Source organism: Schistocerca gregaria, chromosome 4 (genome assembly GCF_023897955.1).
Source record: "Schistocerca gregaria isolate iqSchGreg1 chromosome 4, iqSchGreg1.2, whole genome shotgun sequence".
Lineage (NCBI taxonomy): Eukaryota > Metazoa > Arthropoda > Insecta > Orthoptera > Acrididae > Schistocerca > Schistocerca gregaria.
This window is the reverse complement of record NC_064923.1, coordinates 770513517-770540956: the sequence shown is the minus strand read 5'-3', so window position 1 is coordinate 770540956 and position 27440 is coordinate 770513517. Positions and strand designations below refer to the sequence as shown.

General features: G+C 42.8%; 1 protein-coding gene across 6 annotated transcripts in view; it reads right to left on the bottom strand.

Moving 5' to 3' along the window:
• LOC126365945 (cholesterol 7-desaturase nvd) overlaps positions 1-27440 on the bottom strand; it is a 420573-nt gene that overhangs the window by 47439 nt on the left and 345694 nt on the right. The window contains exon 1 of one of the 6 annotated variants that reach the window (XM_050008722.1): positions 4684-4811. The exons of the other annotated variants lie outside the window; for them this stretch is intronic. Within the exon in view, the coding sequence (XP_049864679.1) occupies positions 4684-4735 (52 nt within the window). The 5' untranslated portion in view covers positions 4736-4811. Of the gene's footprint in view, positions 1-4683; positions 4812-27440 lie in introns of those variants that run through there. 6 annotated transcript variants of the gene reach the window in all.

Below are 27440 nucleotides of genomic sequence, written 5' to 3'. Positions count from 1 at the left end.
GAGTGAAGACACACAAAGCCTCAGTCCTTTGAAATTGACTGTCAAAAGAAGTGCTGATTTGGAAACTTTTCAACTGGCATGTTTGCTTTTGCAAAAACTTGAACAATTTTTTTAGCCTTTGTTTGCTTCGTGGGTGTGTGTTTAAGCTTTCAACAAATGTCAGTCCTGTCGAAAAGAAGCAGCGTTTTCCTGGCGGTGAACTGAATTCGTCTCATTTAAGATCTTTCTCGACATTTTTCTTTTCCCGCCCGATTCGATGATTACAATATTTGCAGAATATTAATTTCCACGTCATGTGGGCATTCATAGCCGAGGGACACATACTTGCCAAAATTAAAGATAAACCGACAAGGCATGTAGCATAGAAGTAGAACAAAAAATAACTATTCGATCGCCGATACCCTCTGGCATCGTGAGGGTCGAAATACATATGGACCATCATTAATGACTTCACTCATGTAGAAATTAGAAAACAACGAGCGAAGCACAACACGAAGCGTTCGGGAACGGCGACCGAGCAGCTGCTTGTTCATTTCGGCAGAATACTTAGTGTTAACGTAGCACCTGAAGCTTGCATCTCGTAGCGGTGTTCGACGCAACCGCAGTTCAAAACATCCGCCACGTCTAAAGTGTCCGCATTATACTAACTTTTGACTTTAGCTAACAAACAAAAGTGCTAGTTTCTTTTTTCTAAGATGCTACGTCCCACGGTCGAGTACCATGTTGCATTATGCTTGCCTATTTTAGACAGACCAATCAACTGGCCGCAAATGGCACGGCATCGAAGTATCGGCCACACTGCCACGCCGTTGCGCTCGCGTACTTCCTATTTTGTAAACACGTTCTTGCGCGCACATCACCTTTCGAAATTCAGCATCGCCAGATGATTTACAATACGAGTAACCGAAAACTGGTTCATTTTCGATATTTATATCCAGAAAAAGCTATTTCAAACTATCTCTGAAAAGACATTTTATCTGCACCCAATTCGCTATGAAATAGCGCCTGTTAGGTAATTTCGTGTTTTCCCATTTTCAGGCACAGTTCGCCGAATCTCATTTATCGCAAAACGCGATTTGTTTCCGGCTCCTTACGAGTAGTACATTAAACACAAATACAGCATGTGTTTTAAGTTACATTAGTGTTCAATGTTTGGTCTGCGTTGGATCTGTATCTTCCCTGCACTGAACGCTGAGAAGCGGCATTTGAGTTGCAATGTCTTCAGAATGTCCTCTGTGGTTTGAGGCAGATTTGGAGCCGAGTTTTTGAATTCCCCCATTTTCCAAGACGCACGAAACTGTAGCGCCTGAGGCAGTCACTCGACCGCCTGCATGCTGCAGCACTGTACTGCACTGTACTGTACTGTACTATACTATACTATACTGTACTGTAATCTCGTATTTCCACGAAAATCCCGTGTTTTGCCTACTTCTGTCAGATCCCGTGTCCCGTATTATTTCGAATTTATCCCGTACTTTTCTATCTTTTGTAATAATAATTCAAATAATGGACGTATTTAGCCTGACACGCTCACAGTTGACACTGACTGTGCGCAGCTCGCATCGACACAGTACTAAAACAGTGAGCTATTGGCGGCATGACTTGCCGTACAAATGCGCGTGAGAGGAACGCTCGTGTGGCCGTACACTTTTTCGAACTGTAACTTGGCACGCGGACTCCTTAGTTTCTGATCGGTGGGTCTCGGTGGCTGTCGGCGGACTTCGTGTCGCAGCGATTTACAGACGTCCGTTGGCAACTGTGCGGTGTACAATTAGGCGGTGTTTACTGCGTTGTCGTCTGCACTGTCGTCAACTTCGCCACTTATATCTATTTCTAATTTCGCATTTATTTTGATAACATACGTACTGTTCGAAAGCTTTCTTTCTTATCTAACTTGTCAGTACTAATAGCCGTATCGATTTCAGTGCCACCAAGGCACCAAGTATTTAACTGGTTACTTCACTTGTGCACATACAGTAGCTGCTTTTGTGGAAGCTCAAAACACATTAAGAGGACGTGACGTTGTTGTAGTCAAATTCGGAGTTTCTGTTTTCTTGATGTAAGATGAGTAGTGACGAAGATAGTGTGAAATCATACACATGGAAGAGAACCAAAAACTTCTGTGTTTACCGTTCATGTCGGGAAGAAACGTAATCCTGGATTCGTCCTGTGAAAGCTAATTGTTTCAAAGCCTTCTATTGTATCGGTAAACGGAAGTTTAGAGTGGCACATGAAGGCACTACCGACTGTTCTCTGCATTCAATAACTGCTGGTAAGCTATATGTCAATTTTGTAGTACCATTGCATTACTTTGTTTGGTGAAGTTTAAAATTACGTAAATATGAATTTAATGCAGTAATAAATATCTTTAAAACTGAGGAGCAAAATGAATGATGGTCGCATCAGAGAGGATATAAAATGTAGACTGGCAATGGCAAGGAAAGCGTTTCTGAAGAAGAGAAATTTGTTGACAGTGAGTGTAGGTTTAAGTGTCAGGAAGCCGTTTTTGAAAGTATTTGTATGGAGCGTGGCCATGTTTGAAGTGAAACATGGACGATACATAGTTTGGACAAGAAGAGATTAGAAGCTTTCGAAATGTGGTGCTACAGAAGAATGCTAAAAATTAGATGGGTTGATCACATAACTAATGGGGAGGTACTGAACAGGATTGGGGAGAAAAGTTTGTGGCATATCTTGACTAGAAGAAGGGATCGGTTGGTATGACATGTTCTGAGGCACCAAGGGATCACAAATTTAGCATTGGAGGGCAGCGTGGAGGGTAAAAATCGTAGAGGGAGACTAAGAGATGAATACACTAATCAGATTCAGAAGGATGTAGGTTGCAGTAGGTACTGGGACATGATGAAGCTTGCACAGAATAAAGTAGCATGGAGAGCTGCGTCAAACCAGTCTCAGGACTGAAGACCACAGCAGCAACAACAACAGCAGCAACAATATCATTAGGCGATACAAACAAGGATGAAGACATAAGAGTCTTCCATGATTTTCAGCTTAGTTTGTGCTAGTGGTAACTGCAGCACAAGAGGATCACACAGAGCTGTTGCAGCACAACTGACATTTGTGTATCTCAGAATAGCTTGGACTGCAATGTTAAAATCTCGAAGAATGTATTGAGTGATTCTAGTGTTAAAAAAATGTATTGTGGGCGCACTGCAGCTGAAGAAATAGTGAAATAACAGTTGACTCCAAGAAGTGTTTCAGATTTTGTCACAATTTTAACCGGTCCCAATGACTAGAGCAAATAGGAAGATGTTTCCGATTGTTTTGAGATATTTAATCCCGAAATTTGAATTCAAATTAAACTTCTCGATTTTATAGAAGAGAACAGTGAAACAGCAATGTCTATTCGCAATTTGTTAAAACGTTCGTTGGAGTCCCACAGGCTTGATATAAAGAATTGTATTGCTTTTTGTGCAGATAATGCCAACGTTAATTTTCGAAAGCAAAATTCAGTATTTAAGCTGTTAAATGATGATACATATTCATGGCTAACTGTTCGAATCACATTTTGCACAATGCGATGAAACATGCCTGTGATACGTAGATGTTGATCTTTAAAATTTTGTCCTAAAATTATATGGTCACATCTCTATTTCCGCGAAGGGAAGTTCTAAAAGCCTTGTTTTATTTTGTAGATGCAGAATGGAGTGAAATTCTCTGACGTATACCTAGTAAACGGTTCTCTTTAACACAAGCAGTTGACAGAATCATTACAGATTGGGGACCCATTAAAAGTTATATGGAAAGTAGTGATGAGTGTCCCAAAGCTCTTAAGACATTTTTAAACGATTCTGATGACATTAACAAAGATTCAACTTTTGAGATTTATTTAACTTTTTTTTAACAGCACGCTCCGATGTTTCTATAATGGAAACATTTGAGGCAGTCAAGACTTCGATCAGTAAAACTGAGCAAAGAATGAGTACCATATTTTGGTAGAAGTACATATAAAGTTTTAAGTAATTTAACTTGTTCGATAACTAGAAAACGCATTGAAGATAATCTTACGAAATTTTACGTGTCATTGAAAACATTTGGCCAAGAATTTCAAATCTGAAGGTCAACTGCCAATGTCAGTTGAGTCTTAGCTCACAACTTACACAAAGAGGTATCTAAAATTAAGCATCTTCAAGAAATAATAAGTCAGTGCATATAGATGATGTAGATAACATTGTATGAGGAATTTTGTAATGTAAAGAATATTTTGAAGCAAAGCGTATCGATGGGAGGCAATGCAAAAAGGTGGGTTAATGTTTTCTATACCTTGAGAGCAAAAAACGTTAAGGTTCCCTGTTTGCTGAAAGTAGTTGGGTTTCCATTGAGCAATCCTTGTTCAAATGCTGAGGCAGAAAGAATTTTTTCGCCAATGAACCATAAGTGGACACAAATGTACCTTCGAGCATATAAAAGCAGAACAGCAAGTAGCAGTGAATTTTAATTTTAATTGCAGAGAATTCTTTAAGTATGTAAAATCGAATGAATCTTCGCAAAAAGAAGCAAAGTCTGACAGTACATACAAGCAATAATGTAAAATAAAACATGTACGCACATTTTAAATGCATTTCTTTGTAGAAGACACTATTTGAATTTTTTATTTTGTAGGCTTTCTTCTCGATCCTTTATTTTATCTGTAAAAAGTTGGCAACCCTAACTGTACTGTACCTGAGGCTGCCAACAGCGCCTCTGACAGGGGCATCAGGTAAGGCTGAGCCATCTGCGTGTCTGCGGAGCCGCGCGCTGGAGTGTTGTGTCGTGTTGCGGTGGGGTGGGGTGGGGTGGAGTGTTGCGTCCGCCGCTGAGCCGCCGAGTCGAATGCCGCCGGGTCTGGAGTGAGCTCTACCTTTTTTAACGCGCCGCTGCAGCCGCCACGGCCCCACTGAATCACGCGAGCCGACCTAATCGATGGGGAAATTGCGCACACGCCCAGTGTCTCTTATCTAATCGGCGGATACAGGCCCTGAGCCCCCTGCGCTCTCCATGATATCGTCCGTGTCATTTCCGGTCAACCCCCACCGTAAATCTGTTGCGTATTTCGTAAAGGTTAGACGATGTAGCTGCTATGCAATTAAACAAATCGTCGAAGAAATGTCTACATTCGTTCCAACACAGGAACTGATAGCTTTCCCTATCGTGCAGCAGAACATCAGTACGGTAAATGACTCATAAGTGGCATGACACTGAGCAACACCACCAACGTGCTGATGAGTGTTGCAGATTAAAATGACGACCTCGAAATGTGCTGTGTGAAGTCACAATGATGTGTAGTAGAACACACGTGTATATTAACACTTTACTAAGACACTTGATTGGTTATCCTATGGCACGACCGGCTGAGAGACCCCAAGGCATGTTCAGTAGCCTAAATGGGAAGGTTTTTCTTTCATTCGAGCAGTGTTGCACCTCTTCTTGGCGAAGTGAGAGAAATTGTATCTGTTGAGACTAGGTGACTGTAATAGGTGTGTGTGTGTGTGTGTGTGTGTGTGTGTGTGTGTGTGTGTGTGTGTGTGTGTGTGTCACCTTTTGTTGGAGGCTGATGATGATGATGATGGAAGGGGGAGGGTTATAGGCAGTGCCGGTTCACCGCCTACTACTCTGGAGTACCACCAAGTCAGGCCGCCTAAAAGATCAACTTCAACGGTATCACGTGTCTTCACTTTATGCGGCACTGCACAGAGGTTTCGAATTCAGTCCAGGATGTTGGCGCCCACTTTCCTCCCCTTGTCGACCGACTGATGCCAGTGAAGATATGACAGACAATGACTGAGCTCTGCAGAAATGGGATACGTTGGACGAACCTTAGTTTCGCTTCTTGTAGATGGGAATTCCCAGCACGGCTAACAGACAGCTTGGGCTCTCTCCTTCGGCTCGGAAGGTATTGGAACCGAGCTTCACTACGTATCCTCCGACTCTCCGAGGGTGGGGAAACTGCCAGGAGGTCTAGGAGCCTACTAGACGTCAGACACGGCCGGAAGGAAAGGCTTTAGGGCGAAGAGGCCGCAGTTCGATTGTTAAGGGATTTTCTGTGAAGAACCGCGCTTGAAAATTTGACCTGTTGTACGTGTGTTCTGAAGGTTGGGTGGAAAGTAACAACACTGGAAGACAGAATCTGTGCATTTTAGTAGTGGAATGAAGGTGGTTCCTGGAGCGAGACAAGCACGATCTACAGTAGACTTGTTGCTGGGGCCGCTGGCCGGTGCGAGTAATCGCCACTTACTGGATTCTCTCTCTCTCTCTCTCTCTCTCTCTCTCTCTCTCTCTCTCTCCCTCTTGTGACTTTTTAAAAAAATGCGAATTCGATCAGTCACGTCTTTGCACACAAAATATTTTGACGTTCTGTCACTTATCGTTGTCTGATAGTGTTTGATTTTCTTCCACTATCTGATTGACAGTAATGGACAAGTGGGCTCGGGAGGAGGACGTGTGTTTTTGACTGTGGGAAGGAGCTCTGCTCTGGCAGTGTGGTTGCGTTGTCAGCAGGCGGCCAGCACTGAGCCTCCGCAGGCAGGTGGGTGGGTGGGTGGTTTTCGCCGAAGCGAGGCTGCGGCCTGCCGGCGCCTGGCCTTGCCGAGGGTGTGCCACCACAGAGGTACTGAGGGTGACGCGTCAGTGGTCGAGAGAGCGCGGCGACGCCTGCCAGCGCAGGGGAGGCGGTCCACCTTGCTGGTTGACCAAAAGTGAGCCGCTAGGACCACCAGCCGAGGGGACCCGCCCTAGGCCGGTACGCGTTTTCTATGCTAAGGGTCACAACTGTGTCGTGTTCGCCTCTTTTCACGAAGTAAAGCACATTCTCGCCCATCAGATTGGCAATAGCGGTGATTCGACTCTTCTCTGTGGAGTTGTTTGGAAGTACAGAGCTCAGATGGGAGAAGTAAGTTTCGTGAGCGCAGTTTGTCAACCGGTCGCCTTCCGGTGGTAACGGGCGCACGGTTTGCTGATTCTGGGGAAATCTACGTTTCGCTAACTGCAGTATTGCTATCAGTAGTCTGAGCATATGGCTACTCTATTGTTCTACTTCCTCAGTTTCTTCCATTCAACTTTCCACATAATTTGGTACTTCTGAAGTGGTAGCGTCATTTTTCGTAAACTCAACTGAGATTTCCCAAAAAACTTTGTTAGCTACTCGTGTATTGTGTACGAGAATAAGAGGAAATATAAATTTGTTACACATGATTTAGATTAGAAAATCCATTAAATGGTCCTACAACTTTTCCACGGTTAGGTGACACGCTAATAACAACCATACCCTGTTGCACAGCGAAGTTCGCTGTTCTCACTGACGCTGTTCTCTTCGCGCGCTGCGGCCCTACTCAATGACCATTCTCGTATCATTCAGTCTGATTACAAATCTGTTTATCGTCTGGAGAGAGGACAGCTGTGTCCGTTTCCTCCGGGATTATCAGTTTGCTGGTATTACATGATGTCTGCCTGGCCAGTGACCTCGCAATATTCAGACGCTATAACCAGCAAAGTTTCGTAACAACGTCGTAGGGAAAGGCAGGTCTAGGGCAATCGCCCACGCAAACAGAATAGACCTTAAATCCAATCCACTACTATTGTGAAATGGCGATGTCCTTTTCATTTAATACACCTGGCGCTTGTAACTGCAAATCTGATTTGAGGTAATTTTGTCTCTTCAGATAATGATCTCTGTACCATTTAAATTCAGTAAATAAATAAAAAGTGAAACAACAAATATTCCAGTTTCTTTCACAGTACCCCACATTTAATGATCCAGATGTTGGCTGAATATTTAACTCTAACCTCGTTTCCACCGTTATTTAACTTCAGCAGGGATCTTAGCATGTTGGCAATACACAGAGAAGCAGTTTTGGATCTATTGTTTGTGCTCTGTAAACTAATAAGCCCGCCGCCCCCCCCCCCTCCTCATGAACCACAGACCTTGCCGTTGGTGGGGAGGCTTGCGTGCCTCAGCGATACAGATGGCCGTACCGTAGGTGCAACCACAACGGAGGGGTATCTGTTGAGAGGCCAGACAAACGTGTGGTTCCTGAAGAGGGGCAGCAGACTTTTCAGTAGTTGTAGGGGGGCAACAGTCTGGATGATTGACTGATCTGGCCTTGTAACAATAACCAAAACGGCCTTGCTGTGAAGGTACTGCGAACGGCTGAAAGCAAGGGGAAACTACAGCCGTAATTTTTCCCGAGGACATGCAGCTTTACTTTACGGTTAAATGAAGATGGTGTCCTCTTGGGTAAAATATTTCGGAGGTAAAATAGTCCCCCCTTCGGATCTCTGGACGGAGACTACTCAAGAGGACGTCGTTGTCAGGAGAAAGAAAACTGGCGTTCTATCGATCAGAGCTTGGAATGTCAGATCCCTTAATCGGGCAGGTAGGTTAGAAAATTTAAAAAGGGAAATGGACAGGTTAAAATTATATACAGTGGGAATTAGTGAAGTTCGATGGCAGGAGGAACACAACTTCTGGTCAGGTGAAAACAGGGCTATAAACACAAAATCAAATAGGGGTAATGCAGGAGTAGCTTTAATAATGAACAAAAAAAAAAAAATAGGGGTTCGCGTAAGCTACTACAAGCAACATACTCAACGCATTATTGTGGCCAAGATACACTCAAAGCTCACGCCTACCACAGTAGAAGAAGTTTATATGACAACTAGCACCGCAGGAGACGAAGAGATTGATGAAATGTATGATGAGACAAAAGAAATTGCTTAAGTACCGAAGGGAGACGAAAATTTAATAGTCATGTGTGACTGGAATTTGATAGTAGGAAAAGGGAGAGAAGGAAACATAGTTGGTGAATATGGATTGGGGGTAAGAAATTAAAGAGGAAGCCGTCTGGTAGAATTTTGCACAGGGCATAACTTAATCACTGCTAACACTTGTTTCAAGAATGAATGAAGGTTGTATACATGGAAGAAGCCTGGAGACACTGGAAGGTTTCAGATAGATTATGTAATGGCAAGACAGAGATTTAGGAACCAGGTTTTAAGTTGTAAGACATTTCCAGGGGTAGATGTGGACTCTGACCACAATCTATTGGTTATGACCTGTAGATTAAAACTGGAGAAACAGCTAAAAGGTGGGAATTTAAGGAGATGGCAGCTGGATAAACTGACAGAACCAAATGTTGCAGAGAGTTTCAGGGAGAGCATTAGGGAACGATTGACAAGAAGGGGAAAAAAATACAGTAGAAGAAGAATGGGTAGCTATGAGGCATAAAATGGGGAAGGCAGCAGAGGATCAAGTAGGTAAAAAGACGTGGGCTAGTACAAATCCTTCTGTAACAGAAGAAATATTAAATTTAATTGATGAAAGGAGAAAATATAAAAATGCCGTAAATGAAGCAGGCAAGAAGGAAAACAAACGTCAAAAAACGAAATCGACATGAAGTGCAAAATGACTAAGCAGGGATGGCTAGAGGACAAATGTAAGGATGTAGAGGCTTATCTCGCTAAGCGTAAGATAGATACTGCCTACAGGAAAATTAAAGAGACCTTTGTAGAAAAGAGAACCACTTGTATGAATATCAAGAGCTCAGGTGGAAACCCAGGTCTTAGCAAAGAAGGGAAAGCAGAAAGGTGGAAGGAGTTTATGGAGGGTCTGTACAAGGGAGACGGACTTGAAGACAATGTAATGGAAATGGAATATACTGTATATGAAGATGAAATGGGAGGTAGCATACGGCGTGAAGAGTTTGACAGAGCACTGAAAGACCTAAGTCGAAACAAGGCCACGTGAGTAAACAACATTCCATTAGAACTACTGGCGGTCTTGGGTGTGCCAGTCCTGACAAAACTCTACCACCTGTTGAGCAAGAGGTATGAGGCAGGCGAAATATCCTCATACTTCAAGAAGAATATAATGATTCCAGTCCCAAAGAAAGCAGGTTTTGACAGATGTGAAAATTACCGAACTATCAGTTTATTAAGTTATGGCTGCAAAATACTAACGCGAATTCCTTACCGACGAATGGAAAAACATGTAGAAGCCGACCTAGGTGAAGGTCAGTTTGGATTCTGTAAAAATACTGGAACACCTGAGGCAATACTGACCTATTTAAAATTTGTACAGAAACCAGCAGTGGCTGGGAAGGGAGATAGACAGGGTTGTAGCCTATCCCCGATGTTATTCAATTTGTATACTGAGCAAGCAGTAAAGGAAACAAAAGAAAAATTCGGAGTAGAAATAAAAATCCACGGAGAAGAAATAAAAACATTTAGGTTCGCCGATGACATTGTAATTCTGTCAGAGAAAGCAAAGGACCTGGAAGAGCAGTTGAACGGAATGGAAAGTGTCTTGAAAGGAGGATATAAGATGAACATCAACAAAAGCAAAACGAGGATAATTGACTGTAGTCGAATTAAGTCGGGTGATGCTGAGGGAATTAGATTACGAAATGAGACACTGAAAGTAGTCAAGGAGTTTTGCTATTTGGGGAGCGAAATAACTGATGATGGTCGCATCAGAGAGGATATAAAATGTAGACTGGCAATGGCAAGGGAAGCATTTCTGAAGAAGAGAAATTTGTTAACATCGAGTATAGATTTAAGTGTCAGGAAGTCATTTCTGAAAGTATTTGTATGGAGTGTAGCCTTGTATGGAAGTGAAACATGGACGATAAATAGTTTGGACAAGAAGAGAATAGAAGCTTTCGAAATGTGATGCTACAGAAGAATGCTGAAGATTATATGGGTATGTCACGTAACTAATGAGGAGGTATTGAATAGAATTGGGGAAAAGAGGAATATGAGGCACAAGTTGACCAGAAGAAGGGATCGGTTGGTAGGACACATTCTGAGGCATCAAGAGATCACGAATTTAGGATTGGAGGGCAGCGTGGAGGGTAAAAATCGTAGAGGGAGACCAAGAGATGAATACATTTAGCAGATTCAGAAGGATGCAGGTTACAGTAGGTAGTGGGAGATGATGAAGCTTGCACAGGATAGAGTAGCATAGAGAGGTGCATCAAACCAGTCTGTTGACTGAAGACCACAACAACAACAACAACAACAACCTAATAAGAGCATCGCAGAATGTATTGGTTGTAAAATGCACGATTTTGAAAGCTATCTATCAAAATGTTGGCTGAAGGATATTTTGGGTGTAATCACAAAATACCATGTTGATGCGGGACCCTTCAGATTCCTTCCACTTTAGGAGCATTACACTTTTAAGAAACGCGAAAGCACAGTAGGTGTTAACCAGATGGCTGCCCAAGTACCGTGGTGGAGTCAGCGTCGCGGAACACGTGCCAGGAAGTAAAACTGTTTCGGGAATGTAACGGAACGACAGTTGTGAACTTTATTTCGTTTCTTGCCCAATTCAGGTTGAGGGCTACACTTTTTGGAGAATATACGGTGAAAAAATTGTTGATTCTGTTTTTCCTCTCACATAATCAATTCAGTGTCTGAACCATTTGGGTTTTCAAACACATTGATGCCAAAATTTGTTCTCTCCAAAATTTCCTGCAAATTTATCGAGTTGTAAAACTATACTGGTAACGTTAACATTTTTTTAAAGAAAAATGTCACAGTAATAGTGTTTGACGCGATTGTTATTTAAATGTGACTTCGATGAACGTTCAGGGAGGAAAACTATATGATGTATGTTATGAGATTGGTACTTTCTTCAACTTTGCTGACGGTGACGAACGTCTAAAAAAAGAGACTACAAGAAAACGCGAAAGAATGACATACTACCTGGATGGCAAGATTGTGGTCACATACTCATGATAATATCTGTTCCAGTAAAACATACTTAATCTTTGTTTAGATTCCGTGCCTGAAGAGGCACGTCTTTTTAGGAGCGCCGCTCTTAGGGCGTGTTGCATGGTTGCGACTTGTGCAGCGGTCCTCGCAGACAGGACGGACAGTCCGCTTGGATACTCCGGCGGACGGGGCAGCCTGGCTTGACGCTGGTGTTGCGGGGGTCACGTCCGCATTAGGTGACGTCTCCCGGTCCTGCCGTCTTACCGTGCTGCTTACATTCGACCGGTAGGCACACACAGTAGACGCTAATTCGCTGCCATTACTTACGTCAGCAGTGGGGTGCCGTGGAGGGGGTGAGTAGGGGAGGGGAGGGGCAGCACACGGCCGCCTGCTGCCAGTTCTACTCATCCACAAGCGACTGGTATGTTCTCTCAACGGAGCTGCCTAATGTTCAACGGCAGAGCTTATTCCTGGGATGTAACTGCAACCGAGAAAGCCAGCTGATTTCGTTACGCTGTCGCAGGAACGCCTTTTGTCAGTATTTCCTCCTGAAAAGCTGAACGTAGTAGCGCGCAGTCGTGTCTGGACTAGATTGACACGCCCCTTAAGGGCCGGCGTGAGGTGAGCTGGTGTGGGGTGGGGTGGGGCGACCTCGCAGACACCACGTGGCCGCCGCAGGTGGTTGGCTGGCGAGACGGCGCGCAGACTGCCGGCGGTAGCACGGGGGACGCGGGACCGGCCGGCTCCAAGGAGTGAGGGATCGCGCGTGACGCAGGCGGCCGCCGCGCCGAATCGAAATTGCTAAGCGCCGAGCGGGCACGCAAATCAGCCGCGTCCCGCCCGCACGCAGCTGCCTGTATTTTGCAAACGACGGCCCAGGGCCCAGATCGGCACGCGATAGCAAACATCTGCACTGTTGCATGCAAATTCCCGGCCAAATTTCCTGCCACTTTCACGGCCACACCAGTGTCCCCCGCCGCCTCACCTCCCGTCCGCATACACTGCCTCGTTCTGCAGGTGTCTAAAACGTACAACCGATGCTAAACAGTGTCTCCCACTATCTAGCTTAGAACAACATGTACACTTTACCGTGTCGACGATGTTCACCAGACTTACGTAATTCAGCAAAAAATATTTCGGCAGAGCTGCCATCAGTGGCTACCCGTCTGCTAATAAAATGCAATATTTTACTAGGTTACATATGCCAAAAATACTGTGTTTTCCTATTTGTGTGCTGGTAATGTTGAGTGCTGACGTCCGGGCAGCAAGTATAGTACGAGCCAGTCCCCAGCTCGTGCTCTAGTGGGTAGCGTTGCTGCATCTGGATCGTGGCGTCACGGGTTCGGGACTGTGTGATTGTCAAAAAAACCGGACTGTGTAAGTATTGGAATTTTGTACGGGCGCTCGTGACCGCGTCGCTGAGCGCCCCACAAGCCAATCATCATCATCATCATAGTACGAACTTATTTTACTTCACGTGTGGCAAGGGCCTCATCGACCATACGCCTTCTCTTGTAGCCTCTACAGTTCTTTCCGTTTGTCCATTCGGTGGTGGTATTCATCCTAGCTACGTGCTCCGGGATTTTATCTGACCACGCAATTCCAACCTTGCTCTTCCTTCTGTTCCATCTCTCGTCCTTCCGAATGCTAGCCTTTTCTCTGCCATTCTTGCTATATGGCCTAGCCAATACAGCCTTCTCTTCTTCACCCCTCTCACAACGCTAAGGTGTTTGTACAGCTCTCTAAATCCCTTGTTTCTTATCCTCCATTCCATGCTATTTTCATGATATGCCAGTGCAAAAATTTTTCTTCGTATTTTTCTTTCGAGTATTACCAGTTTTTCTTCACCTTTCTTTCTACGGATTAATGCTCCACATTCGTACAATGTTACCGGTACAATAGTCGAGTGACACAAGCGGATTTGGGAATATTTTGGTATATTCGTTTCGTAGCGTTCCTATAAAGATTCCCTAAGTACCTGAAGCGGTCAACCGTCTTGAAAGTGAATCTATCTACAGTTAGAGGTGCATTACTTTCCATTTTCTTACCTGTGACCAGATATTTCGCCTTTTATTCATTAGTAAGTAACCCTGTTTTCTCAACGGTTTGGTAGTAACTTTCGACCATCAAATGCTATCCAAAATTTTTTGTCATTTTATATGTCATATACTCAGTGGAATAACCTATTCGTTACGTATGGAGCGAATATACAGGGGATAGGCAAAATAATGTCAACAGTGGTAGTAATGGGATGGGGACTGCGCGTGTTGAGTACGAACTAGGCATCAGAGCAGGTTCTTTACGAGTAGTACACACTTCGTTTGCATTCAGAGGCCGAGGTAAACGTGCAAAGAAAGACGTAACAGAGTTCTAAAGAGAGCATATTGTGGGGGCCCGATTAGGTGGAGCATAAGTAATCCAGAGAGCCAACTTATTGAATGTTTCAAGAGCAACTGTTTGAACAGTCATAACAGCCTACACAAAACATGGAAAGACATAATCGCGTAAACGTAAAAGTGGGCACAAATCAAAACTAAATGACAGAGATCGTCGTACGCTAACATGAATTGTGTCAGAGGAACAAAAAACTACGTCGACCGAAGTGACTATAGATCTCAATACCCATCTTCGAGATCCCGTATCTATCGATACTGCCTGCCGAGAACTCTATAAACCGAATACTCGTGGACGAGCTGCTATATCGAAATCATCAGTGACGACAACAAACACAAAGAAGCGTAAAACATGGTGTAAGGAGCATAAATCCTGGACGGATGATCAGTGCAAATACATCATATGGTCCGACGACTCAACGTTTCCGTTATTTCCAGCATTGGGCGGTGTTTACGTCTGCAGAACGCCAAAAGAAGCCTACAATACTGATTGCTTGATTCCAACGGTTAAGCATGAAGGTGGAAGTGTGATGGTGTGGTCAGCCATATCGTGGTATTCAGCTGGAACCACCATTAATCTCAATGGCCGTGTTACAGCCAACGATTATGTGAACATTTTAGATGATCAGGTGCATCCCATGACTCAAATGTTGTTCCCCAACGACGGCGCCATATTCCAGGACGATAATGCAACCATCCACACAGCAAGGACAGCACAGTCGTGGTATGAGGAGCATGCAACTGAACTGCAGCGTCTTCCCTGGCCAGCGCAGTCCCCGGACTTGAGCGTTATGGAACACTTGTGGGCGGTAATTGAACGCAGTTCTATAGTTGTGACGGAGCAGATTTCCACCTCTATCGTCACTACAGGAGTTAGAAGAGGTTCTGATATAAAAGTGGCAAAACATTCCACTGGAGACTATACAATCATTATATGCAAGCATTCCAAGATGAATCGTAGCTGTATTTCGGGGAAATGGGTGTCCAACCCCTAATTAATACCCCATTCCCAAGTAAGTATAGATGTTCACATTACTTTGCCTATCCCCTGTACATCTGAATTTCTGGAACTAAACGAAAACATCGTTTAGAGATGCCAAAGTAAATTCTACTGTTTTGTTGTTGTTGTTGTCTTCAGTCCTGAGACTGGTTTGATGCAGCTCTCCATGCTACTCTATCCTGTGCAAGCTGCTTCATCTCCCAGTACCTACTGCAACCTACATCCTTCTGAATCTGCTTAGCGTAGTCATCTCTTGGTCTCCCTCTACGATTTTTACCCTCCACACTGCCCTCCAATGCTAAATTTGTGATCCCTTGATGCCTCAAAACATGTCCTACCAACCGATCCCTTCTTCTAGTCAAGTTGTGCCACAAACTTCTCTTCTCCCCAATCCTATTCAATACCTCCTCATTAGTTACGTGATCTATCCACCTTATCTTCAGTATTCTTCTGTAGCACCACATTTCGAAAGCTTCTATTCTCTTCTTGTCCAAACTAGTTATCGTCCATGTTTCACTTCCATACATGGCTACACTCCAAACAAATACTTTCAGAAACGACTTCCTGATACATAAATCTATATTCGATGTTAACAAATTTCTCTTCTTCAGAAACGCTTTCCTTGCCATTGCCAGTCTACATTTTATATCCTCTCTACTTCGACCATCATCAGTTATTTTACTTCCTAAATAGCAAAACTCCTTTACTACTTTAAGTGTCTCATTTCCTAATCTAATTCCCTCAGCATCACCCGATTTAATTTGACTACATTCCATTATCCTCGTTTTGCTTTTGTTAATGTCCATCTTATATCCTCCTTTCAAGACACTGTCCATTCCGTTCAACTGCTCTTCCAAGTCCTTTGCCGTCTCTGACAGAATTACAATGTCATCGGCGAACCTCAAAGTTTTTACTTCGTCTCCATGAATTTTAATACCTACTCCAAATTTTTCTTTTGTTTCCTTTACTGCTTGCTCAATATACAGATTGAATAACATCGGGGAGAGGCTACAACCCTGTCTCACTCCTTTCCCAACCACTGCTTCCCTTTCATGCCCCTCGACTCTTATTACTGCCATCTGGTTTCTGTACAAATTATAAATAGCCTTTCGCTCCCTGTATTTTACCCCTGCCACCTTTAGAATTTGAAAAAGAGTATTCCAGTCAACATTGTCAAAAGCTTTCTCTAAGTCTACAAATGCTAGAAACGTAGGTTTGCCTTTTCTTAATCTTTCTTCTAAGATAAGTCGTAAGGTCAGTATTGCCTCACGTGTTCCAACATTTCTACGGAATCCAAACTGATCCTCCCCGAGGTCTGCATCTACCAGTTTTTCCATTCGTCTGTAAAAAATTCGCGTTAGTATTTTGCAGCCGTGGCTTATTAAACTGATAGTTCGGTAATTTTCACATCTGTCAACACCTGCTTTCTTTGGGATTGGAATTAGTATCATGAAAAATGTGAGTATTGTGTCTCGCTCTGAACACGGAGGAGATAAGTGAGGTAATACTCTTCGAGAGTAGTCGAAGGGCACGTACACGGTTACATTAAAAACACTCACTTCAGTAATTCGATGAAAAAAATTATGTACATATATTTTTAAAACCTTTCTGAGGTTACATTTATTGCGAATCTCTCGACCTTTGCAAAATCCCAAATGACGAACAGAGTGCAGGTGATTCTTGTAAACGAGAGGGTTAAAAGAACACTCAAGATTACACAATAATATCTTTAACTCCGGTTTGCTACAGAATTCTTGAGCATATTCTAAGTTCAAATATAGTAAGTGTCCTTGAGACAGAAATAAGATGCTGAAAATTTGTAACCAAATCACGCCAATGGCGGATCGGTGCGATGGCGACACGTTGCGTCTCTCCCACAAAAGACTTAAAAATGAAACTGAAAATACAACTTTAGTTAACATAAATACGTGTACTGGGATTGCAATAAAGTACTCGAACACATTTTGATTCAGAATTAGCTTAATATATTAAAAATTATGCAGAGCTACAGAGAACGTTGCTTGCATAGCAGATCACAAGGGGAAAACGCGAAAACGGACAGACAGGCATCTCCTAGCTGCCGTCGAAAAACTGAAGGCCGCGCCCTCGCTCATTTTTACAGGTAATGTAAATGTTAACATATGGACTCTTTGTTCCAGAATTGTTACACGAAAATTTACACACAAAAAATAATTTTTAGAAAGGACTATTAAAAGTTCATTTCTTTTGCTGTGGAGTTATCGTCTGCATCAGTATGTTGGAGAATTTAAGGATAATGTTAGCTAGATAGACGCTTCCTGTACTCCTAACCATGAGGGAAAGCTATAATGACCAAACTGCGATCTCAAGTTGCACATCATCTGGAAGGCGAGAAACATATAGCTGCAGTTTCGCGCCTGGTGAGAAAAAAAAAAAAACTAATTAGCGGTCTAGTTTCACGTTCTTCTACACGACCTAGAACATTTCAAGTTTAGTGTACAGATGTCCGTAGAGAATTTGTGTCAGCCGACATACCTTCTTATAAGGTAAATAATCCAGTGTTAACAAAGTTTCTCTAAATATTGAAATGTTGGCACTTGTTTTAAAGGGTGAACACTGATAAAAAAAATACGTCTTCCAAACTGTTACCAATAAACTCAACTAATTCGTTCCGTGTGTGAAAAGTAGAAAATCTGGGCGATGTTAGACGAAACTTGGGACTCCACTGACAGGAACGCTGAGAATGTAATTTCTGAGGTCTTAATGAAACTGTGGAGTGATTTCGAATAAATTTTCTCTGCTAACAAATCAAAAAATGACTACGGCGAACTATGTGACGATTGTAAGCATATTTAATGAATCAGTGCAAACTTTGTGGCCATGTGGTGTGAAATTTGAAAACGTTTTACTGTTGATTACGGGTGCTGCAGCACGTACAGGTATGGAGGAGGCAACGACAGGTCTTTTTCTTTGTTACCCTCAAATAATTCGTGTTACATGCATTGCGCACGATTAACACAGACTATGTGAGCAAATTACAGCAGTATATACTAACGTAGATAAGCTGATTCATAATGGGAAAAGTGTTCCTTAAGTCGCCGAGGAAAATTCACATATTGATAGCTAGAAACCCCCACGTACCACTGCCACCCACTCTAGAAGTAACGTGTTCGTTAGATTCATTCAACATATAAAGCTGTAGTATTTTACCCATCCTCAGCGACTGTAGTCGTATAAAATGAAATAATAAAGAACCAGTTGCATAAAACGAATTTAATTTCTTTATCGGTTTCGGGCACTTAGTGCCATTCTTCAGAAGATTATGTTTATCGCATTGCTTGCGAGTGTCAGTAATAAAGTGCACACAGCAGAATGCCATGGTCCTAAAACATTTGCAGGAGCAATAAATAATACAATAGTGAATCCATTAATATGGTAAGAGCTCTTAGATGCCTATACGTAGTTCACAGTTTTACGCAAACACTGTGAACTATACGTGGGTATCTTATCGTATTAATGGATTCAGTATTGCATATATTTTTTGGACCATGACATTTTGCTGCATGCACTTTATTATTGACACTCGCTAATAATGCGATAGCTATAACCGTCTGAAGATGGGCGCTAAGTAAACCCGTAAAAACAATAAAATTTCATGTACATAACTTGTTGCTGATTATTTCATTATATATAAAGCTACCTTATTTAAAAAGGACTTCCAGAAATTCTTTAAATTCCTCACCGTACTCCTATTCACTGTTAATGAGGCAGAACTCTGATACAAGAGTCATAACGAAACCTCCTTCGTATTGTCTAAAAATGGTTCAAATGGCTCTGAGCACTATGGGACTTAAGATCTATGGTCATCAGTCCCCTAGAACTTAGAACTACTTAAACCTAACTAACCTAAGGACATCGCACAACACCCAGTCATCACGAGGCAGAGAAAATCCCTGGTCCCTCCGGGAATCGAACCCGGGAACCCGGGCGTCGGAAGCAAGAACGCTACCGCACGACCACGAGCTGCGGACTCGTATTGTCTATAGAATAATCTTAAATCGCGGTGTAAGTCAGTGTTCCAGGAACTAGTCAAATAATATTGCCACCATTTACTTGAAAACTAAGAGAACATTAGCTACTCTAGAAGCACTTATTTCGCTGATGCGAGAGTGAGCGTAGGCTCACGATCTCTTAAGCCAGTGTTCCACTCGTTACCATCCCATAAAACGGTAATCGTAGATCCTTTACGCTAAGCACCGACAGCCGCTAAGAAATGTCACCACCCACGATATGTATCACGTGGCAGAAGGGCCACTCGGATAAATATCGTTGTGGGTGGCGGGTGGCCTGCCCACGCATTCGTTAAGTCAGCCCGCGCGAGCGGAATGACAGATTGTGTTCAACTGCGATCCTGCCGCCGATACATGAATCTTCTTCAAATACGCTTCTAACTTGATTTGAATACTATCTTGCCACGGATCTGCAGACAGACTGTGTCCTTACAAGAACTTCGCTTGAAAGTATATTATTTTCACTTCACTCTCGTCTTTGCCTCCCTCAGAAGGGCGAGCTTAAAAATCTGCGCAAGCTACTTTAAAAATCTATTCAGAAAGGCTTCACATGCTTCTCTGCACGTGAGACACGCGTGCAGAAATTATATTTAATATCAAGTGTTATGTTTTTAAGAAATCAAGAAAGCTGAACTAACTTCGACTTGTAGCTAGAGGTAGATTTTGTTATCATTCGACACAGATACCGTGCACAGACAATAAAAGTGTGCAACTGGAGCGGTTCGTTGATGACGAGAGTGGTGTCGCCCGCATCTGTGTCGAGACTACACAGACAAATGGAGAACGTCAACGGAGAAAATGAAATTGGAAACTACCACGCCACAAAATAATTCTACCGGAGAGAAATGTTTCAAACTATATAGAACTGTCGATTTTTGTTGAGATGCGTACTTGCGTTTTAATCAGCTTTTCTGTCAAGAAGAAACGTTATTTACTGCATTTTTCTATGAGCTGATTACATCAGCAGCGTCCATCAAGAATGAGCTTCAGGCAATCTATTCAGTGTCACCTACTAATGTATTTTAGTACCGTATAGTTAAGATTACACGAATGAAAAATGTAGTCATTAAATTCAGACCTGATAACTCCCAAGAAACAATGTTACACCATTTGCAAACGTGTAGGGAAATACATGGTTCTGCTATCTTTCGCTTATTAGCGAGACAGGTAACTGTCGATAAGATGATACAGCACGTCGGAACTATATAAATGGAGTGGTCATGAATAATACAGATTAGCCAAAAACTAATGGTTTCGTTTCTAATGTCTAATCCTTTGCTGCTGCTAAAAGTGTTTATTTCTACAATTTGTCTAGCCCACACCTTTCGGTAAATAGATCCAGTTGTAAGTTATCACTATATAGGACTTTATACTTGATGCTAGTTAGTGGTGCGTGTACAGATGTATCGTGTTGGTGATTTATCCTTAGTGAGAAGACACTATTTATTATTACTGATTTTTGATGTCCTATGAGACCGCGTAAAGTGAGAATAACTACTCTTTCTGAATTTAGATGCTGATATTCTTTACAACAGAAATTAAATACATAAAAATCGCAACTATTAGCATGAAATGTGTTCTTGTTAAAATGTCAGTATTTTCAGCTGCGCGTTTATAACGAATAATTAAGATTTGTGACGGATGTTTCTGAATCTAAAAATTGTTTCGTTCAGTGTTCAGTTTAACTAGGTGCCTATCATACTAAAATGTACATATAGATTTATTGTTGTTATGGTGATAATTTTTACTATGTCAACGTAATATTTTTACCCCTCATTTCTCGAAGTCATCAGAAGATTTAAAGTATAACACAAAAAATGTTTTTAAGAAATGATATAATTTTCGTTTATAGCATACAATTGAAAAGAAATGAAAGTGACGCAACAAAGACTGCAATGGTAAATGAGACACCCACGGGTTGCAATGAGTGAAATGTGGTACAATTTTCAAAATTGTTCGTAAGGTACGAAATCTCTCGAAAATGTTGAAGGAGCTTTCCCTGTTGTCAGCATTGCAAGAGTGTTCACCTATCCACTATACGTGAGTCTTTGTTCCGCGAGTCGTTGTATAAGTATGTGGTAAACAAAGACTATACCGTCTCTTACAAACGTTTCGTGCGTCGGACTGTAAAGTCATAATCGTATGATAGAAAAAGGGGGAACGGGAGGGGAAGGAGAAGCAGGATAATCTTGACGGAGTGTAAATCGCGATGATTTGAAGTTTGTCACAACTGAGTTCTCGGAAGGTTCTGAGGAGAAACTCCGGCAAACGTACACACACGGGCCGCGCTCGCATCGGAGGCGGTGGCGGCCGGTGACTCACCTGTGGTGGTGCAGGCTCGGCAGCTAGGGCTAGGGCTGGGTCTCCGTGCCGCTGGCGGCCCATTGGCAGTGCGGCGGCGTGCCTTCCGGTGTGGGAACCGCCGGCAGCTGTCTGGCGCTCGCCCGATGGACCTTGACCTTGAGACGGCACGCCGGCTCGTCTAGGAGGCGCAATGCGGCGCGTCTAGGCCGGGTCGGGTCGCCTCGGCTCGGCTCTGCGCAGCGGGGCTGCCGGCGTCCCAGGGAGCCGCTCTGGCGTCTGAGCGGGTCACTGTGTTCCCGCTCTCGCGTTCAGTTGGATACCTCGCGAGAAACGTGACCTCGGTATTCCACTACGAACTAAGGAGCTCCAGCCGCATGCGAGCGCAGAGGGCCGTTGTTTTGTGCCACACTATCACGATTGTTTTGAAGCGCTGGCTTACAGCGGAAACAACAGATTGTCTACGAGCTACAGGAAAGGGATAGAGACTGTGTCACAGTAGTGTGTATTTGTGTGCACATTCACCTCAATTCGTTGCCCCACCACGAAAAACATTTCCGCGAATCGCTTTCCGTTTGATTTATATTTGGTCTGCCATAAAAAGTGTGACGTCAACATAGATTATTGTTAGTTTTGTTTTCTTTTAGGGCGCAAAAACAACCGGGGTCATACGCGTCCATGTCAGAACTATAGAACACGAAGACAATGAGAGGAGTCAAAAACGTTTTCAAGTTAATCCCAATCAACGGAAGACAACACAGCTAAAATACACTATAGAGAAACAGAGGTCCTGAACTAAAAATTAAATGGCCTTCGCCATATTTCTACGAGGGATAAAAACTAAGATGCGGTCGATAGTCCGCGCGTTTTTCGCTAAAACCGCCGATAACTCAGACGACAAACACAAATGAGAACTTAAGTGGGTAAGAAAAGAGCATTCCGTCAGGAAATGGCGGACAAAGGTTGAGCGCAATGAGCAGAAAGTGTGCGGGAATACCGCTTAGCAAATGGCGATGGCTAAGGAGACAGTGGCCGACACACAACCTGAAATGATCTCGCGGCGAGAGAGCCCGCGGCGAGAGAGCCGAGAGGAGGTCGTCCGAGCCGCCGGGAGAAGCTTAATAACCCGGTGCTTGTTTCTGTGAAGTGACACCACCTGCTGACAGACGGCAACACCGAGATCATTCTGAGGGAATGGAAGAGGCAGCGGGCTGAGGTACGAGGACTGTAGCCTTGGAAGCAGCGTCAGTGGCCCCGTTTCCTGTCAGACGGACGTGACCAGGAACCCACATAAACACCACACTGGCTCCATCAAGAGTGACCAGGTGGCAGCTGTCCTGGACGCGCTGCACTAGGGGATGGGCGGTATACAGCACATACAGGCTTTCAAGGGCAGCAGTGAGTGACGCAATTGAAAAGCCTGCATCGCCGGACGTACTGCGGGGCCTGACAGAGCGCACAGAGCTCTACTGTAACAATCACTTTCGCTTGTACACAAAGTTAGGGCACATATAAAACGCTTACTAGTACCTGAAACTGGCCGATAACATTAGAGAGGTACTGCTAGCTCAGTCCTTTAAAACTCTAGCATCGTATGATTTATGGAAATCCCCGAGGAAAAGTAAAACAGGATCGCCGAATGCGAATGACCACTCTCCAGTACCTGCTGTCTTAATCACTGCGCCACTTAACCCGATTAAAACCACCATTCCAGAGTCTCTAGATACTGTGATTATCCCACGAAAGATTCTACATCGTTCTGGAACACTTCCCAACATGGATTAACCCAAAAGAGGAGTGTGTGTGTGTGTGTGGGTGTGTGTGTGTGTGTGTGTGTGTGTGTGTGTGTGTGTGTGTGTGTGTATTCCGAACAGAGGTGGCCATTCAGCTTTTAGTTATACAAAACCGCAGTCGCTGTTGTCTAGAAATTCGCTTGTGATACTCCATGTGTAAGGTTTTGTGCATCTCCTGAGAGTATTTCTGTAGAAATTTCTAAGACTGCATTTTCCCTCGAATCAAGAAAGCTTTCGCCGACGGGAACACAACTGAAACTTTCAAGTTTTGCACAGCAATACCGATATTCTTTCTCCTATAGTACCATCCACGAATGGAACAAAACAAGAGAACAGAAGAAGGGAATAAAAGAGAAGTCTGGGTGAAGTGTGCTGCTATTTACTCTTTAAGAAACAAATTTTGCTGCTTCAGTCAAGTTTCATAGCACTACTTGCTTTTGTACGTAATAGTAGAATCGTTATCAGGAGAAAGAAAACTGGCGTTCTTCGGATCGGAGCGTGGAATGTCAGATCCCTTAATCGGGCAGGTAGGTTAGAAAATTTAAAAAGGGAAATGGATAGGTTAAAGTTAGATATAGTGGGAATTAGTGAAGTTCGGTGGCAGGAGGAACAAGACTTCTGGTCAGGTGACTACAGGGTTATAAACACAAAATCAAATAGGGGTAATGCAGGAGTAGGTTTAATAATGAATAGGAAAATAGGAATGCGGGTAAGCTACTACAAACAGCATAGTGAACGCATTATTGTAGCCAAGATAGATACGAAGCCCACACCTAGTACAGTAGTACAAGTTTAGATGCCAACTAGCTCTGCAGATGATGAAGAAATTGAAGAAATGTACGATGAAATAAAAGAAATTATTCAGATAGTGAAGGGAGACGAAAATTTAATAGTAATGGGTGACTGGAATTCGAGTGTAGGAAAAGGGAGAGAAGGAAACATAGTAGGTGAATATGGATTGGGGCTAAGAAATGAAAGAGGAAGCCGCCTAGTAGAATTTTGCACAGAGCACAACTTAATCATAGCTAACACTTGGTTTAAGAATCATGAAAGAAGGTTGTATACGTGGAAGAACCCTGGAGATACTAAAAGGTATCAGATAGATTATATAATGGTAAAACAGAGATTTAGGAACCAGGTTTTAAGTTGTAAGACATTTCCAGGGGCAGATGTGGACTCTGACCACAATCTATTGGTTATGACCTGTAGATTAAAACTGAAGAAACTGCAAAAATGTGGGAAATTAAGGAGATGGGACCTGGATAAACTGAAAGAACCAGAGGTTGTACAGAGTTTCAGAGAGAGCATAAGGGAACAATTGACAGGAATAGGGGAAAGAAATACAGTAGAAGAAGAATGGGTAGCTCTGAGGGATGTAGTAGTGAAGGCAGCAGAGGATAAAGTAGGTACAAAGACGAGGGCTGCTAGAAATCCTTGGGTAACAGAAGAAATATTGAATTTAATTGATGAAAGGAGAAAATATAAAAATGCAGTAAATGAAGCAGGCAAAAAGGAATACAGACGTCTCAAAAATGAGATCGACAGGAAGTGCAAAATGGCTAAACAGGGATGGCTAGAGGACAAATGTAAGGATGTAGAAGCTTATCTCACTAGGGGTAAGATAGATACTGCCTACAGGAAAATTAAAGAGACCTTTGGAGAGAAGAGAACCACGTGTATGAATATCAAGAGCTCAGATGGCAGCCCAGTTCTAAGCAAAGAAGGGAAGGCAGAAAGGTGGAAGGAGTATATAGAAGGTTTATACAAGGGCGATGTACTTGAGGACAATATTATGGAAATAGAAGAGGATGTAGATGAAGACGAAATGGGAGATATGATACTGCGTGAAGAGTTTGACAGAGCACTGAAAGACCTGAGTCGAAACAAGGCCCCCGGAGTAGACAACATTCCATTAGAACTACTGACGGCCTTGGGAGAGCCAATCATGACAAAACTCTACCAGCTGGTGAGCAAGATGTATGAGACAGGCGAAATACCCTCAGACTTCAAGAAGAATATAATAATTCCAATCCCAAAGAAAGCAGGTGTTGACAGATGTGAAAATTACCGAACTATCAGTTTAATAAGCCACGGCTGCAAAATACTAACGCGAATTTTTTACAGACGAATGGAAAAACTGGTAGATGCAGACCTCGGGGAGGATCAGTTTGGATTCCGTAGAAATGTTGGAACACGTGAGGCAATACTGACCTTACGACTTATCTTAGAAGAAAGATTAAGAAAAGGCAAACCTACGTTTCTAGCATTTGTAGACTTAGAGAAAGCTTTTGACAATGTTGACTGGAATACTCTTTTTCAAATTCTAAAGGTGGCAGGGGTAAAATACAGGGAGCGAAAGGCTATTTATAATTTGTACAGAAACCAGATGGCAGTAATAAGAGTCGAGGGGCATGAAAGGGAAGCAGTGGTTGGGAAAGGAGTGAGACAGGGTTGTAGCCTCTCCCCGATGTTATTCAATCTGTATATTGAGCAAGCAGTAAAGGAAACAAAAGAAAAATTTGGAGTAGGTATTAAAATTCATGGAGACGAAGTAAAAACTTTGAGGTTCGCCGATGACATTGTAATTCTGTCAGAGACGGCAAAGGACTTGGAAGAGCAGTTGAACGGAATGGACAGTGTCTTGAAAGGAGGATATAAGATGGACATTAACAAAAGCAAAACGAGGATAATGGAATGTAGTCAAATTAAATCGGGTGATGCTGAGGGAATTAGATTAGGAAATGAGACACTTAAAGTAGTAAAGGAGTTTTGCTATTTAGGAAGTAAAATAACTGATGATGGTCGAAGTAGAGAGGATATAAAATGTAGACTGGCAATGGCAAGGAAAGCGTTTCTGAAGAAGAGAAATTTGTTAACATCGAATATAGATTTATGTATCAGGAAGTCGTTTCTGAAAGTATTTGTTTGGAGTGTAGCCATGTATGGAAGTGAAACATGGACGATAACTAGTTTGGACAAGAAGAGAATAGAAGCTTTCGAAATGTGGTGCTACAGAAGAATACTGAAGATAAGGTGGATAGATCACGTAACTAATGAGGAGGTATTGAATAGGATTGGGGAGAAGAGAAGTTTGTGGCACAACTTGACTAGAAGAAGGGATCGGTTGGTAGGACATGTTTTGAGGCATCAAGGGATCACAAATTTAGCATTGGAGGGCAGTGTGGAGGGTAAAAATCGTAGAGGGAGACCAAGAGATGACTACGCTAAGCAGATTCAGAAGGATGTAGGTTGCAGTAGGTACTGGGAGATGAAGCAGCTTGCACAGGATAGAGTAGCATGGAGAGCTGCAATCAAAATGTGTTCGAGTACTTTATTGCAATCCCAGTACACGTATTTATGTTAACTAAAGTTGTATTTTCAGTTTCATTTTTAAGTCTTTTGTGGGAGAGACGCAACGTGTCGCCATCGCACCGATCCGCCATTGGCGTGATTTGGTTACAAATTTTCAGCATCTTATTTCTGTCTCAAGGACACTTACTATATTTGAACTTAGAATATGCTCAAGAATTCTGTAGCAAACCGGAGTTAAAGATATTATTGTGTAATCTTGAGTGTTCTTTTAACCCTCTCGTTTACAAGAATCACCTGCACTCTGTTCGTCATTTGGGATTTTGCAAAGGTCGAGAGATTCGCAATAAATGTAACCTCAGAAAGGTTTTAAAAATATATGTACATAATTTTTTTCATCGAATTACTGAAGTGAGTGTTTTTAATGTAACCGTGTACGTGCCCTTCGACTACTCTCGAAGAGTATTACCTCACTTATCTCCTCCGTGTTCAGAGCGAGACACAATACTCACATTTTTCATGATACTAATGACCAAAATTTCATTTGCAAAAGCGATTGATTTGATGCAATCCGTGTCAAGTGATCACCAAAAGCACAGTGTGACTACCGATTCCAGCCGCAGTGAACCTTGTTGCAACAAAAAAGAGAGAAGGACTGAACAGCAAGATTGCTGACAAGACGCAGTTTCGTGTACTTTGCGACACAAATATAGCTTAACGAGCTATAGCCCAGTCAACGAACACCAAGAGAGGTCGAACAGGTGAAAAATTCGTGCAGTCGCAAATATTTGTACCGTGGTAGGAGTGCGAGAGACATGAACACCATACGGAAAATCCGCACCTGTGCTGTGTGAGAGTCATATTTCTCTCGAATTATTCGAAA